We start from the raw sequence: 14,438 nt of genomic DNA, 5'->3' as shown, positions 1-14,438 counted from the left end.
TCTTTACAACCAAAGCATGAATAAATCCACTTGTGCATTGATACTTTTGCTTGTATTTCATGTCTTTGTCTTTATTTTAGCGCAGCACATAAAGGCAACCTTTTGAGGCAGGTAATCTGTTATCCAAATGGGGCTTCATTCTAGAGCTCTTGCTATGAAATAGTTTCTCTCAATCTAACTTTAAAATGACAGAAAACTACAAAAATAAACCGAGGTTTCAAGGAGAATGTCTCAAAGAATAGTAAGGGGATAAATAGTCTTTAATAAATAACTCAGAAGATCACTAAAGATACTTTGGAGATAAACAAACCACACAAACATGGGGGTTTACACGACACCCTTTTTCAAATAAAAACGGAAAACTTTTTGTGTTTCGGCCATTAATTTACACGACAGCGGCGTTTTGGGGGCCTGAAAAACACAAACTTTTGAAAACGGGTTTCAAAGTGCAAGTTTTTGTAAACGATACGTAGTCGTTTCCATGTAAACTACAAAAATGCAAATTTGTTAAAACTGTGACGTCATGCGCATGCGTATTACGTGTTCATTCTATAGGCACGTAGTGTTTCTGTACAGAGTGACATCGCCAACTACTGGCCTGGCATGAATAATACAGCATTTTTAGTTGTTTTCGCAGATCCATGAGAACGGAAATCATTTTGACAACGTTGTCGACTGTTCATCTAAATGTTATACAAGTGATACTAATTGGTTAACAAGGTAAGTAAGGGTACGTTTACACAACAACGATATGCTTAAAACTGAGACATTTTTCCTTTGAGTTTTCCGCATACAGACGACACCATTGACAAAACAATCCCCATTTATACGGATCCGCGAAAATGACGCTGTATTCTGCTTCCAGGCCATTAGATGGCGATGAAACACTATAGACTGAACACGTAATATGCATTAGAATATGCAGAGATTCGCGTTTTTGTTGTTTACACAGAGGCCGTTTTCAAAACCTTCCACTTTGAAACTCGTTTTCAAAAGTATGCGTTTTCAGGCCCCCAAAACGGCGTTGTCGTGTAAACGAATGGCCAAAACGCATAAAAAGTTTTTAGTTGAAAATGGTGTCGTGTAAACAGCCCCTTAGAAGGGGAACACAAGAGCTAGACAGAAAGAAACAGAGAAACAGAAGAACGAGACAAGAACTAAGCCGAACATAACCCCTGACAGTTAAACTGACAGTTTAATTTTGACTTTCAAAAACACATAGATCAACCTGAAAAAATACAATAATATTTATAGCCATACTTATATTACTTTGACTTTCTGTTTACACAATCATTATATGAAAAATTACATGAAAACTTTTGTTGAAAATGGTATTTTTTTTTATAAACCCACACAAATCAACATAAAACAAACTAGATTTAAAAAAAAAAAATCATCATCATTATTATTAATTGTCATATACAGTATTTTCTTTCAATTGCTGTCTGCATACCTTCTCTATTCTCAGGAATCTCTCTATTCTCCTTTTATCCTTCAACGTATTATGGTAATAAATATGTTTAACTAGCATACTCCGTACATAGTATCCAGATGATTTGTTGTCAGCTATTCTTTGTGCACTCACAGGTTTTATCGAGGCCTATTCCTTTCTAATGGTTTCATTAAATCAGAGGGCATATTTCCCTTTAAAAAGTCCTAATGTAGAGCCAGATCTTTCTTACAATTCTGTCGGAGAACGGAAAAACTCTTTTGTAGCCTGATTAGAAATGACAGGCAATTATCATCAAGCCCTGGGTGTAAGTATGGTGAATTGGAGCTCTGCTGTTTAGAGCCAGACGGCTCAAGGTTTAGAGCATGTGAGCAAATTGTTGTACATGTATGTGTTTAGCTGTTTTGTGCCTTTGTTGGTCCGTATAGAGAGTGTGTGCATGTATGTGTTTCTGGCATGGACTTACAACTCGCCTTGTCTCTTTTCACTGTCTTTTTAGGGGAGTTAGAGAAACAACAGGGAGCCAAAACTCACTCCATCAAAAACAACGGGACTCAACTTGAGTTGAAGGGAAGACAAGGTTCTCCAGGTAATTTACAACGAACAACACTGACACACATTTATCTGCTGTATTTCTCATCATTTGCATTCAACATCTGTTCAGGTATTACCTAGCAGGATTCACAGTGTGTGCTATACATTTAAAATATCATCAAAACTCAAAAAAAAAAAAAAAAAAAAAAGAGAGAGAAAAAAAAAAAAAAATCAGTTCCAGACAATATTGTTCCCCCCAGGCATCACAGAGACCAGAAATATGCTGCTTTCTGAGATACCCTATTTTGGTGTAATTTTAAATCAGAATCAAATGTATTCTCTGCAGATAAAGCAATCCCAGAAACCACTGCAATAAGATAGCGGATAAAATCATTAAATATGCATGAAGGATTAAATTAATATACTAGCATTTCATCCCAAACTCAAAAGCATGAACAAAAATGAGCTCAGAAATTGAATATTTTACCCAATATTTGTGTGCACTGTTTGATATGCTTACAAGGCTTCATTAGCCTAGCAACTTGCTGACGGCAAACTCTTGTGCACACACTATTTGTTTGCTGTACAAAGTTGCTGTCTGTTTACAGTGTTTCAGATTAGTCACTTAAAAGTTCCATTAGTTAGCTTAATGCTTTAGACGCTAGCTTACTTAGACACAGGCCCGGCACCACGGAGGGACATTGCCCCCTCAGATCTGATTTGTGCCCCCTCAGTTTTAATTTGACCCCCACCTCCGAAACATGATCGATTTAACGATTTAACGCGTACGATCACAACAGTGTGATTAGAAAATTCAGTGCGTCACGTGATCAACTGCAAAATTCAAATGTGTTTTCGCGCTCAACGCTTTTTATATCACAACCATTCAGGGTTTTCAACCACAAAATGTTTATTTTATGTTTCAGACATTTAAATACACATAAGTACCAGCAAAAATATATATATAGTTTGTTAAATACACACTGAAGTCTATGAAAGCAGCAACAATAATCCTTTCAATTATAATTTAACAAAGTATGTTATTTATATCAGATACACATTGTGTTGGTAACTATAAAGTTCACTCTATTCTTCATCCAGTTCTCCAGGCACTTACTTTTATGTATTTCGGGAGCAGTGGTAGCCTGGCAAGCCAGACCTACATCAAGATGTTAGGTCTGGAAACTCACCATAGACGCGGTTTAATCCGAGGGGCGGGATAAACGGCTGTCTTTCAAATTCCCTCTGCACGCAATAGGACAGCGCTTCAACCAACCAGAGCGTTTTCCCAACAGCAGAGCTAGTTGATAGATTCAACTTTTGCCATATCTGGCCGGCAAAACGACAAACACATCTTCCTTTTTTTAAGAATGACTTAAGTGCCGTTCTTTGCTCTTTTCTCAAAGAAAAACTTAACTCCAAGTCCTCCAGAGTCGCGGCTAAAGCCGATTCGAAAGACTGTTCGCCAGCAGCAGCCGTCATTCTTTGTTTTCAAGTAGCAGGGAACCGTCGCAACTCTGTCGTCATTATGTTAAGCCCGCCCCGCCTACTCTATACGCGACGTGATTGGCCTGACCCAATTTAGGTTTTTGCAGCTCGAAAGTCTATGGAGAGTTGCTAGACTGCCCTGGCTGCAAAATACATTTTGCTGCCGCTAGGGTGCATCTAGATTTCTAGGCTAGAGCAGTGGATGAATTAACGTGATGTAAATCTGACAGATCCAATTGAATTGCAGCACAGTCTAACATGGCGGACACCCTTCGCACATTACAGATCAACATGATCATTATAAATTAGTTTGAACTACAAAACACATTCACTTACATGTTTTTGACAATCTGAATTGTATCAGATAGTTCATGATATAATTCACAAGTTTGTGAATATTTTAAATAAAAAATGAAAACAAAATAAAAGAGATACATCTGTCAGCGCTATTGTGGAAGCGGTTCCTTCCTCCCCTCCGACATGCAACGTGATTTTAACCGAGGGGGACCCAACTGAACAACCACCCCCCCAAGATGGCGCCCTTAAGAATTATGAATGCCCCAGTTCGGCTCTGCCTAGACAGTAGATGAGGTAAAAGTGAGTTAGTTAGGTTATGGAACAGAGTTCGAGAGTTTTTTTGAGATGGAGACAGGATGATTACATGCATTCTACATATGTGCTTTTTTACTGTAAGCAATAGAGAGACAGTGTGATTTTGTCTAGGGTTGTATTATTGATGTGAGTTTCAATACAGCAGTGTATTGAAACCTAAAACACCCCTCAAAAGTCAAACAAAAATACAGTGTACTGAACCAGCCTCCAGACTTCAGTCCAGTAGACCAGGGGTCACCAAACTAAGGCCCGCGGGCCGACTCAGGCCCGCCACCCCCCTTTGACTGGCCCCCCAGCCCCTCTGCCCCCCACCACTTGAATCGGCCCTATGAGGCAATCCCCAAAAGTCGTTATGGACGGTACGTCATGGTACGGGCGTCACAGTTTGGTGCATACATTTACACAGAGAATACACGGTATAAAAATAAATGAAACTTGCGTGCAATTTAATTAATGTAATGCGGAACTACTGTTAGATACGCGGATTCTTAGGGACACCTAATCTGTAGCTCCACCTCAGCTCTGAAGCTCTGAAGCAGGCTGCGGTGTAAAGATTGCAATGCTGGAATATGTTGAGAGAGAGGTGTGGGCGCGATCGAAAAGTCGTAAAGTGTTTACTTATATTTGTGTGTGTGTGTGTGTGTGTGTGTGTGTGTGTGTGTGTGTGGCGCAGCCGCGATCGAACAGTGGAAACATAAAAACATACTCCGTCATTTAGTTTATGCAGGACATCATTCAAACTGCAAAGTGTTTAAGTTACTGTGAATTACATTTTTAAGGAAAACAAATATATTAATCTGAAATGTAGCAGATTAATTTTCAATTAATTCAGGTCCAATTACCAACCATATCAAGGTATTTTTTTAATTGAATTAATGAACTAATTATATAAAACTATTGCCAGTGCACTACAAATAAACTGGTTCTATGCCTTTACTTTATTAATAAAACTTATTTAAAAAAAAATACAAGGCTTAAAGGAGAACTCCGGTCAATTTTAACATTGAGCTCATTTTTTTGTACATTTGGAGTGCTGTCAATACAGAGAACAACGACAAAAATCGGTGTTGCCTACACCGAGTTATTCTATTTTTAATATTTGCACTGTGTTATATTCAATAGGGCAAGTACTAAACCTGCTTTTAGGCTCTTAACATCCTTGATGTGTCATTACAAGTGCACAGAAAATGTAGTGATTCCTTCTGAGTGAACACGAGTGGATCTGACTGCAGTAGATGTAAAAGATATGTATAAAAATGATGTTATTTAAGCCAGCGCAAATACCTGTTTACATCCTGTTTTTCGGTTGAAGTCCAAAGTAGTCGATTGCCGAGTTCACGCGCATAGGTTTATTTACCTATGATCACGCGCGTGAACTCGGCAATCGATTACTTTGGACTTCAACCGAAAAACAGGATGTAAACAGGTATTTGCGCTGGCTTAAATAACATAATTTTTATACATATCTTTTACATCTACTGCAGTCAGATCCACTCGTGTTCACTCAGAAGGAATCACTCACATTTTCTGTGCACTTGTAATGACACATCAAGGATGTTAAGAGCCTAAAAGCAGGTTTAGTACTTGCCCTATTGAAGTCAACAGGGTGCAAATTTTAAAAATAGAATAACTCGGTGTAGGCAACACCGATTTTTGTAGTTGTTCTCTGTATTGACAGCACTCCAAATGTACAATAAAATGAGCTCAATGTTAAAATTGACCGGAGTTCTCCTTTAAGACATTTATTTTTCTTTTGGTGGTCCAGCCTGAGACATGCACAAGCCTTCTGCATTTTTGTTTTGCTTTTCCCTTCATTGTACCCAACCGTGATGTCTGAACCGAGGTATGAACCGAACCGTGACTTCTGTGTACCGTTCCACCCCTAAAAGAGAGTGGAGAGTTTTCAAAGAACAGTGGACCAACGATTATTTGTGAAGAATAACTTTAAATAAAACAAAGCGTGAAGACTCGATTACAACTTTTGCAAACCACTAGTAAAGATAAACAAATATGTGCCAGGAATCAAGTGTTGATATAGTAGTGTGGATATAGTAGTGGGGATGGCTGTGCCAGGCTAGTAATCTCTACTACACAATGAGGTCTGCTGGTGGTCATTTTGGTCTGGGTCATACAATTCTATGTTATATAGCTGACCCGGCCCCGGCCCCCCATCACAGTCAGGAATGATAATGTGGCCCCCAGAGAAAAAAGTTTGGTGACCCCTGCAGTAGACCCATGTTTGGATGAATCTATATATATATAAAAAAAAAAACAGCAGGTATAATTCACTACAAAATCAACATAAAGAAATTATATTTCTCTTAATATTCTTGATTTGACTGCAATGACACTATTGGATGAGGACTGAACTGAGCTTGATGATGACATCACTGTTTTCTGCAGAACTGCTCTATAGGTGAAATGAACAAATTTAATATTTGATGATCTTTTCAATGGAACTAATTCAACACTGAACTGACTTCAAATGAACAATTACACATTTTTCTTTTAGAGCTACTGTACAGCCGAAATTACCTGTTTGAATCATTGAATAATTGTCCTGTTATCACTGTAAAGCTGCTTTGAAACAATCTGTATTGTATAAAGCACTGTATAAATAAAGGTGACTTGATTTGACATAATATTAACAAAAGAAAAAATGAAAAAGAAGCCTATTCTTGTGACAATAAAGTACTTATTCAATTTCTTTGTGTGATTTAAATAGAGATATTTAAATTGCAAAGTACTTAGAACTACTTGTAGTATTTGTTTCATTGATACTTATTTAAATAACTGTATTATTTGTCATTTTTGACTGTATTACAGTAATGAGAATCATAGTTTAGAAGATTTAATAAGAATTCCAAAACAAAAACAAAAAACTCAACTAACAATTTATTAATTATAATAATTTGGGGCAGAATATATACTTAAGTGGCACAGTGAACCACCATTGATAAATATAGCATTTGTTTGTTAAATTCATGCTGCTTTAAATTGTATTTTAAATAATTCAATCAACAATGTTGTTGTAGAATAAGAAAAAATATCCAGACGAACATTTTGTTGTAGTGATTAAACCTAATTCCAAGCATATTTACTCAAACTATCATCTTGTACTGTATGTATCCAACCATTCCTTAATCTTTAGTCTGACCTGGATTTCTTTTCTCACAGGCAAACAGGAATTGAACACATCACAGAGCGGACACAATGCAGTAGAGGTAAGAGCTCAGTGTTCTCGCAGGTAAGTCTCTACAGACCCCTAGAAGCATCCGTCAAACAGCGTCAGTAGCTTACAGCGCATAGAACACATTAAGTTAGTGAACAGGAATTAACAAGCTACAACAGCCATATGTTCCTGCTGGAGTGAAAATGCAGTGTCCTCAACCAGACGACCTTCCACTTCCCCTCAAGCCAATCTAAACGTTATCGCCGCCAAACCCAAAATCATCAGAAGCCCCCTGGAGGTAAAACTCATCTGTGCACTGCTGCCCCCTCCTGTTAAATTAACACTGCAGTGTGGAGGAGACTTTCAAGAGCATTGCCAACAGAGGCACAGCTTTATTCAAGTATGAAGAAAACAGTTCAGCAGAATCAAACTGTTCAGGAGAAAATGGAGAGTGTTGCAATGCACGTTATGAAAGCTTGTGGTAGCGCTTAGAAAGGGAGTGGGTTTTTTTTTGTCAAAACTACGCAAACAGCATGACTAAACTCACTCAGACCATGACTATATCTCTGTTTTTTATTATATGGAAAAATCCAGCTGCGATAATTGTTAGTCTATGTACATAAGCTTGCTGTGCTGTGAGTGGTGTGTTTTTAAGTCACCATATTAAAGGAGAACTCTGGTCAATTTTAACATTGAGCTCATTTTTTTGTAAATTTGGAGTGCTGTCAGTACAGAGAACAACGACAAAAATCGGTGTTGCCTACACCGTGTTATCCTCTTTTTAAAATTTGCACCCTGTTGACTTCAATGGGGCAAGTTTTAAACCTGCTTTTAGCCTCTTAACATCCTTGATGTGTCATTATAAGTGCCCAGCCATGTGAGTGATTCCTTCAGAGTGAACACTGTGAATCTGACTGCAGTAGATGTGAAAGATATGAATAAAAATGAAGTTAATTCGGCCAACGCTCATACCTGTATTTATTTCCTGTTTTCGGTCGAAGTCCACAGTAGTCGATTGTCGAGTTCTCCACTGTTGCTTAGCTACCTATGATCACGCGCCCGAACTCGACAATCAACTACTATGGACTTCGACCGAAAACAGGAAATAAATACAGGTATGTGCGCTGGCCGAATTAACTTCATTTTTATTCATATCTTTCACATCTACTGCAGTCAGATTCACCATGTTCACTCTGAAGGAATCACTCACATGACCTGTGCACTTGTAATGACACATCAAGGATGTTAAGAGGCTAAAAGCAGGTTTAAAACTTGCCCCATTTAAGTCAACAGGGTGCAAATTTTAAAAAGAGGATAACACGGTGTAGGCAACACCGATTTTTGTCGTTGTTCTCTGTACTGACAGCACTCCAAATTTACAAAAAAATTAGCTCAATGTTAAAATTGACCGGAGTTCTCCTTTAAGTTTAAAAGTAGTTAGAAAAAAAAGGTATTGAAACTCGAACGGCATCATATCAAGTTATTTTTGATTGAACCTAAATAAAATAGTTTCTAAAATAGTTTTCTAAAAATAGTCTTAAAAATATACTTTTAAGATTGGAAGACTTCTTTTTCACAATTGACTGTTCGCAAAGACCCGCCCCCTTTAGTTACTGTTGCTATGTCCGACAAGCCATGCCGCTCTCACGCCACACATGTTCTCACGCAGTGAAAAATACATTGCGGAGCAGAGAGGACACTGACAACGAGCCAACAGACAGGAAAGACCAGGTTACTTTTGGTATGAAATTAAAGAAATGTAAATAAATACCGTTTTGTGGCTCTTCAATGTGTTGTGACAGATCGCTGTAGCGCCTCAGTTAAAGCTGTACGTGAACTGATCATCTCTTCCTTCTAGTTCATTTCTAGCATCAAATAAACATGAATGAACATCAGAAGTAATGTTATTTCAACAGTGGAAATACGTCAATCAAACTCCCTGCGAAGGGTGAATTGACGACATGTATTAAGGCTGTGACATACCAAGCCGACATAAATTAACTAGCGGCGAGGAAAGTACTAGCGGACAAAAAGCTGCGCTTGAACACACCAAAAGAAGAGAATTAAAAAGAACTAAAGGCGACTGTCAACTAGAACATGCGTTCTGTGCCTGCGTGTAAGTAAATATCTGTCTATATCAGCAGGTATCAATTCATCATTCAAAAAGGGAAACCGAAACTAGGACTTCAGATATACAAACTGTAAACAAAGCAGCCCTCACTTACCATTTTGAATATCAATCATGCTCATGCTGATGGCTCATGCTGTTATGAAAATATTCGCACATTTGAATGTTCAGATAAGATGACATTAAATTAGAACAGCGTGTTGTCTTGACTTCTTTGCTCGCTTCTTTTCTCATGCACTCGTTCACTAAGATGAACAGCCAATCAGAGTTCTCTCTCAGACGGCCGCCGATTCAACATTCTCAATCGGCCAAAAAAAAAAACCCATAGGGGGTGCGGAACACACAGCAAAAATGGTGTGACCGTCGGCTTGGTGTATCAAGGGCTAAACAGATTCAGTTTTTATTCGCAAGCTCACACTCAATGCTAACCAGGTAGTAGACGTTCAACATTTCAAACAAGCCCCAGTTAACTCTAACATAAATCTGATGTAGCATCCTCTCTGCAGGGTTATTAAAGACACTGTAGCAGACAAACTCTGCATAAAATACATTACCCAGAGGGCCATGTGATTAGCATCATGATGTAGCACCATCTTCTGTGCACATGAGGGAACTCAAGGACACAATGGCAAGCAAGCACTGGGCAAAGACCAGTAAATGAGATGGCCGGTGACCTTTTTAGGAATAACAGTGTGTGGTCTAAATGGCAATGCATGTAGAATAATAATAAATAATAAAAAAGTAAAAAACAACAAAAATATCTGTCACTGTTGAAATAGAAAGTTTGTATGTATGGTGTTGGGCGGGGGTAATAAAAATGGTAAAAGCACATAACAAAAATACTAAAACTAAAATAGTAAAAAAAAAAAAAAAGGTTTATACACTTTATATTAAATTTCATTAACAAACATTATATAATGCTTAACCGATCATTAGTTAATATATATTCACAAAGCTATAAATATATTAACGTGCTTGTTAATGTTTACTAATGAACTTATTAAACATTACATGATTACAATATCATTATTTAATGTAAATTAAAATGCAGCAGACTTTAAGTATACCAATTTAGTGTGCCAACAGTACAATTGCAGGGTATTTATATTAAGCACATAAATATGTAAATTTATTTGCAGTATACTTAGCATAACATAAATGTATTTCAAATACATTTTGGTATATTTATTTTTAGGGTGAATTCAGGTCACTTTTGCCATTGAGATGACTGACCATAAAGATATTAAATTATTAGTAAATAATGAATAGTGGGTTTAGTTGGGTACTGCAAAAACATGAACAAATAATTAATAATGATTTGTAGAAAAAAAAAAAAAAAAATACACACCACAACAAACAAAGACCAAATGTATGACCTTTACAGACTGTGGTTGAGTTAATGAATAATATAATATCATGAATAGTGTGTGAAGTGCCTATTTTTTATCAACATTTGAAAAGTGGATTAGGTAATATATTATGAACCAAAGTTTAATGAGATTTGTTAGCATGTTATCAGATGTAACCATCTGTTACTCATTATGTAACCTTTAATATGTTTATATAAACATTAACACGCACGTTATCTAACAGCTTGAGTATATATTAACGAATGGTCCGTTAAGCATTATTTAATGTTTGTTAATGATTTATCTTTATATCATTGTAAAACATCTGTCAAAATAATTTGTAGATTTAAAAAAAGTGCATGATCATATGAATTGAAAGTTTAATGGCATCTGTAAGCATTTCAGTTCACATTAATTAACATTAACATTAAATAACGATCTGTTAATCATTATGTAATGTTCATTATGTAAAGTTCATTAGTAAACATTAACAAGCTCATTATCTCATATTTCTAGCTATGTGAATATATATTAACTAATGGTCTGTTAAGCATTATATAATGTTTGTTAATTATTTATTTCTGAATGTTAATATAAAGTGTTACCAAAACAGATAAATCAAACACTCTCTTTACAAACAGGAAATATGAATAACAACTAGTCTTGGCATTTCAAGATTCTGATTCAACAAATCAAAAGGATCCTAAAGAAATTGCTTAAGAAAATATATACCATTTTTGGTCACACTTTAGATTAGGGTCCAATTCTCACTATTAACTATTAACTACGACTCAATAAACTTTTTGGACCCTAAATTAAAGTGTTAACCCATTTTTTATTAGAATTACCAAAAATCAACAGCTACCATTAGATGTAACATATTAGTAGCCTGAACATGATCAGAGTGGCAGCGACTTCCTGTCTGGCACTGAAAACCCTCACCTTAATCATGCCACATGTAAATGTCAGCACCCCACGAACCCCTGAAGGGCACCGGCTGTCAGAACACATCGTAGGCAGTAGAGGGGTCAGAGGAAACGCCAGCCATATCCTGGAGGAGAGGGCGAAAGAGAGAAAGAGAGAGAAACAAGGTGTCCAACCACTATAGACTAGTTGAGCCACCTGCCAATTTACACATGGTAGTACCGCCGTCACATTTAATAAAACATGCTCTAGCTGTTATGGATGGCAGTGATTGACACATGATAGCTGGACAGGTATGTAAGGTTGAGATGGACTTGACCTGAAAAGTGCAGACAAAAATGGAAGCTGAAGTGTGTTGGAGGGTTGCTGAGCTTCAGCATAGTCACATTTATGCAGAATTCATTGTTATTTCATAATTTAGCAGCAGTTTGCAGTATGACACTTTTTTTTTTTTTTTTTCACTTTATGTATTCATGAAGTCAGATTTGGAATATGCAGATTTGAAAAAACAACAACATTTCAAATCCATTTAACTAAAATAATAATAATAATAATAAAACATTTTTAATGTTTTAGTGCAGAACTAAGGCAGCCCTAACATTCTAAAACTAAAATACCAACGCTATCTCACGACCAATTCGTACGAATTCGTACGATTTGTCTAAACCCCAGTGATGGGTAGGTTTAGGGGCGGGGTGAGAGGTAGGTGATTCGTACAAATTCATACGAATTAGGCAATTTGTAAAATATCTACGATTTAGCAACAATCGTACAAATTCGTGAGAGTATGAATTCGTACGAATTAGCCACCTCGTAAATTACGTACGAATTGCCGTGAGATTGTGCTTGAAAATACCTAAAACTAGGTAAAACCTACGGAATCATCATACTAAAAACTTCTGTTCACCAACACAGTTTTTACCTCACCTGAAACCCCCCACACTCTCTGTTCTCAGACAAAGTGGTGCACTGCCAGTCAATTCGTGCCCTAACTCCAACAGTCAGGAAGATTGATTCACAAGATGAAGATGTCCTCACTTTAGCCCTCAAGCTAAACCTTGAGAGCCACCATCTATCTTGAGACCAAGCTAGACTAACTCACTTTTTCACCTGTTCATCACTCCTCAAAGTCATCAATCCCAGAAGCGTGTCTATATCCCACAGACAATCGGGGAGACATTTCATTAGAGCCCAGGAGATGGTTAGAAAGAATGAGAGAGTTGTTTGCAAGTTCTGGCAAACTCTTGTTTAAGCCCCGAACCTTAAGTGTTAGAAATAGTGATGGCATGCGTTCAGATGTGTGTCGTCTGTAGTTGTCCAACTACACCCTTCCCATTGTTTAACCTGTCCCACCCTTTCTTGTCCCCCTTCTACCCTGACTCGTTCTTCATTCTCTATTCCTAAAATGCTCAAGTGGTTTCCAAGGGAGACACAGGGGCCCTCAGTGTCCTCTTAATAACCACCACGCACCTTAGAGACACAAACACACGGCCCCCGAAACCCTCCACATCTGCATCCCCAATTCCAGCTTCCCACCCTCTGTCCGAGTTGCAAGACACCGAGCAAACCCCTTGTGCCACCCAACACTTTACGCATGTCTTTTGTGATGTGTGTTCACCGGAGGGCTGATGGCGGTAGAAGGAGAACAGTCTTATAACATATGATGCTATCTCTGACTGTTTTCTAAACTAGGTGTCAATTCACAACAGGCTTCAGACGTACCAGCTCAACACGGCACCGTCGAGCCCTGAGAGCGCCGCCCTTCTCAACCACCAGAGGGAGCTCTTCCAGCAGCCTCCATTGCAGCACGCCAGCCCCACACCCTCGCACTCCTACCAGCCCGTGGCACTGACCGAGATACGACCAGACACGCTCATCCAGTGCCAGCAAATCGTCAAGGTCATCGTCTTGGACAAAGGCGGTCACGGCCGCATGGAGGCGTTCCTCAGCCAGAGCCCCACTCATCACCAGCTCATCCAGTCTGTGCTCTCCACACCAGTGCGTTCACCCGACAACGGAGGCAACCAGGGGGGGAGCGACGGCTCACAACCTCCATTGCCTCCACCACCACCACCATATAACCACCCTCACCAGTATATACCCCCAGATCCCCGCCTTGCACTGCAGAGGACCCCAAGTGGCTCTCGTAGCCTAATGTAGAGTTAAAACCGACAAAACTGCAGGCGCACTTTTACAGTATTTATCTACATATGTATATATATATGAAAGAAATATAATGAAAAAAGTTATCTATATACATATATTTAAGGTAACAGACATGAAGATATGAAGACTTTATTGACTTTGCAGATATGTGTAAACAACTAATAAGAAAATACGATTTACTTAATCGCGGTGTATTTTGAAACGTTATGTAGTTTTAAAAAAATTTCTTAACGGTTTTCGTCTTTCTGGACACTCTCTGAGATTATATTGCTGAGTACTTGTCCTCGACAGGATTTCTCTGGTGCATTTTGTTATAGACAAAATGATTTCACGAAAGAAATGTGATACCCGACAACATTCGTTTCAATTCCACTGACACTTGCTTTTGTGTGGGAGCCGGTTTTAAGTGTAAAATCACCCTTTTGGCTTTTATTATCCTTCTGATGTCTATTTAGTGTGTATGTGTGTGTATGCTTTTGACTGGAAAATGATGTGCGTGCCAAAACGAGGACACCCTCCACCGTCGACTTTTTGCACTCTTGAACGCTTAGGGCTAGAGAAAACATTTGTGCTTATATCGATCATTTAGATTCCCTACAGGTATACAAACATTTG

At 38.1% G+C, this 14,438-nt stretch overlaps 1 protein-coding gene across 2 annotated transcripts in view; it reads left to right on the top strand.

Annotated features, from left to right (window-relative positions):
• Window positions 1–14,438, top strand: part of iqsec3a (IQ motif and Sec7 domain ArfGEF 3a) — a 145,316-nt gene extending 130,878 nt beyond the window's left edge. The window contains exons 12-14 of one of the 2 annotated variants that reach the window (XM_079868555.1): window positions 1,950–2,039; window positions 7,262–7,308; window positions 13,367–14,438. In XM_079868555.1, coding sequence (XP_079724681.1) covers window positions 1,950–2,039; window positions 7,262–7,308; window positions 13,367–13,408 — 179 coding nt within the window. In that variant the 3' untranslated portion in view covers window positions 13,409–14,438. Of the gene's footprint in view, window positions 1–1,949; window positions 2,040–7,261; window positions 7,309–13,349 lie in introns of both variants that reach the window. The other variant, XM_079868554.1, reaches the window with a different exon arrangement.

This window comes from Squalius cephalus (assembly GCF_949319135.1).
Source record: "Squalius cephalus genome assembly, chromosome: 4".
Taxonomy (NCBI): domain Eukaryota; kingdom Metazoa; phylum Chordata; class Actinopteri; order Cypriniformes; family Leuciscidae; genus Squalius; species Squalius cephalus.
This window is presented reverse-complemented; position numbering and strand designations above follow the sequence as displayed.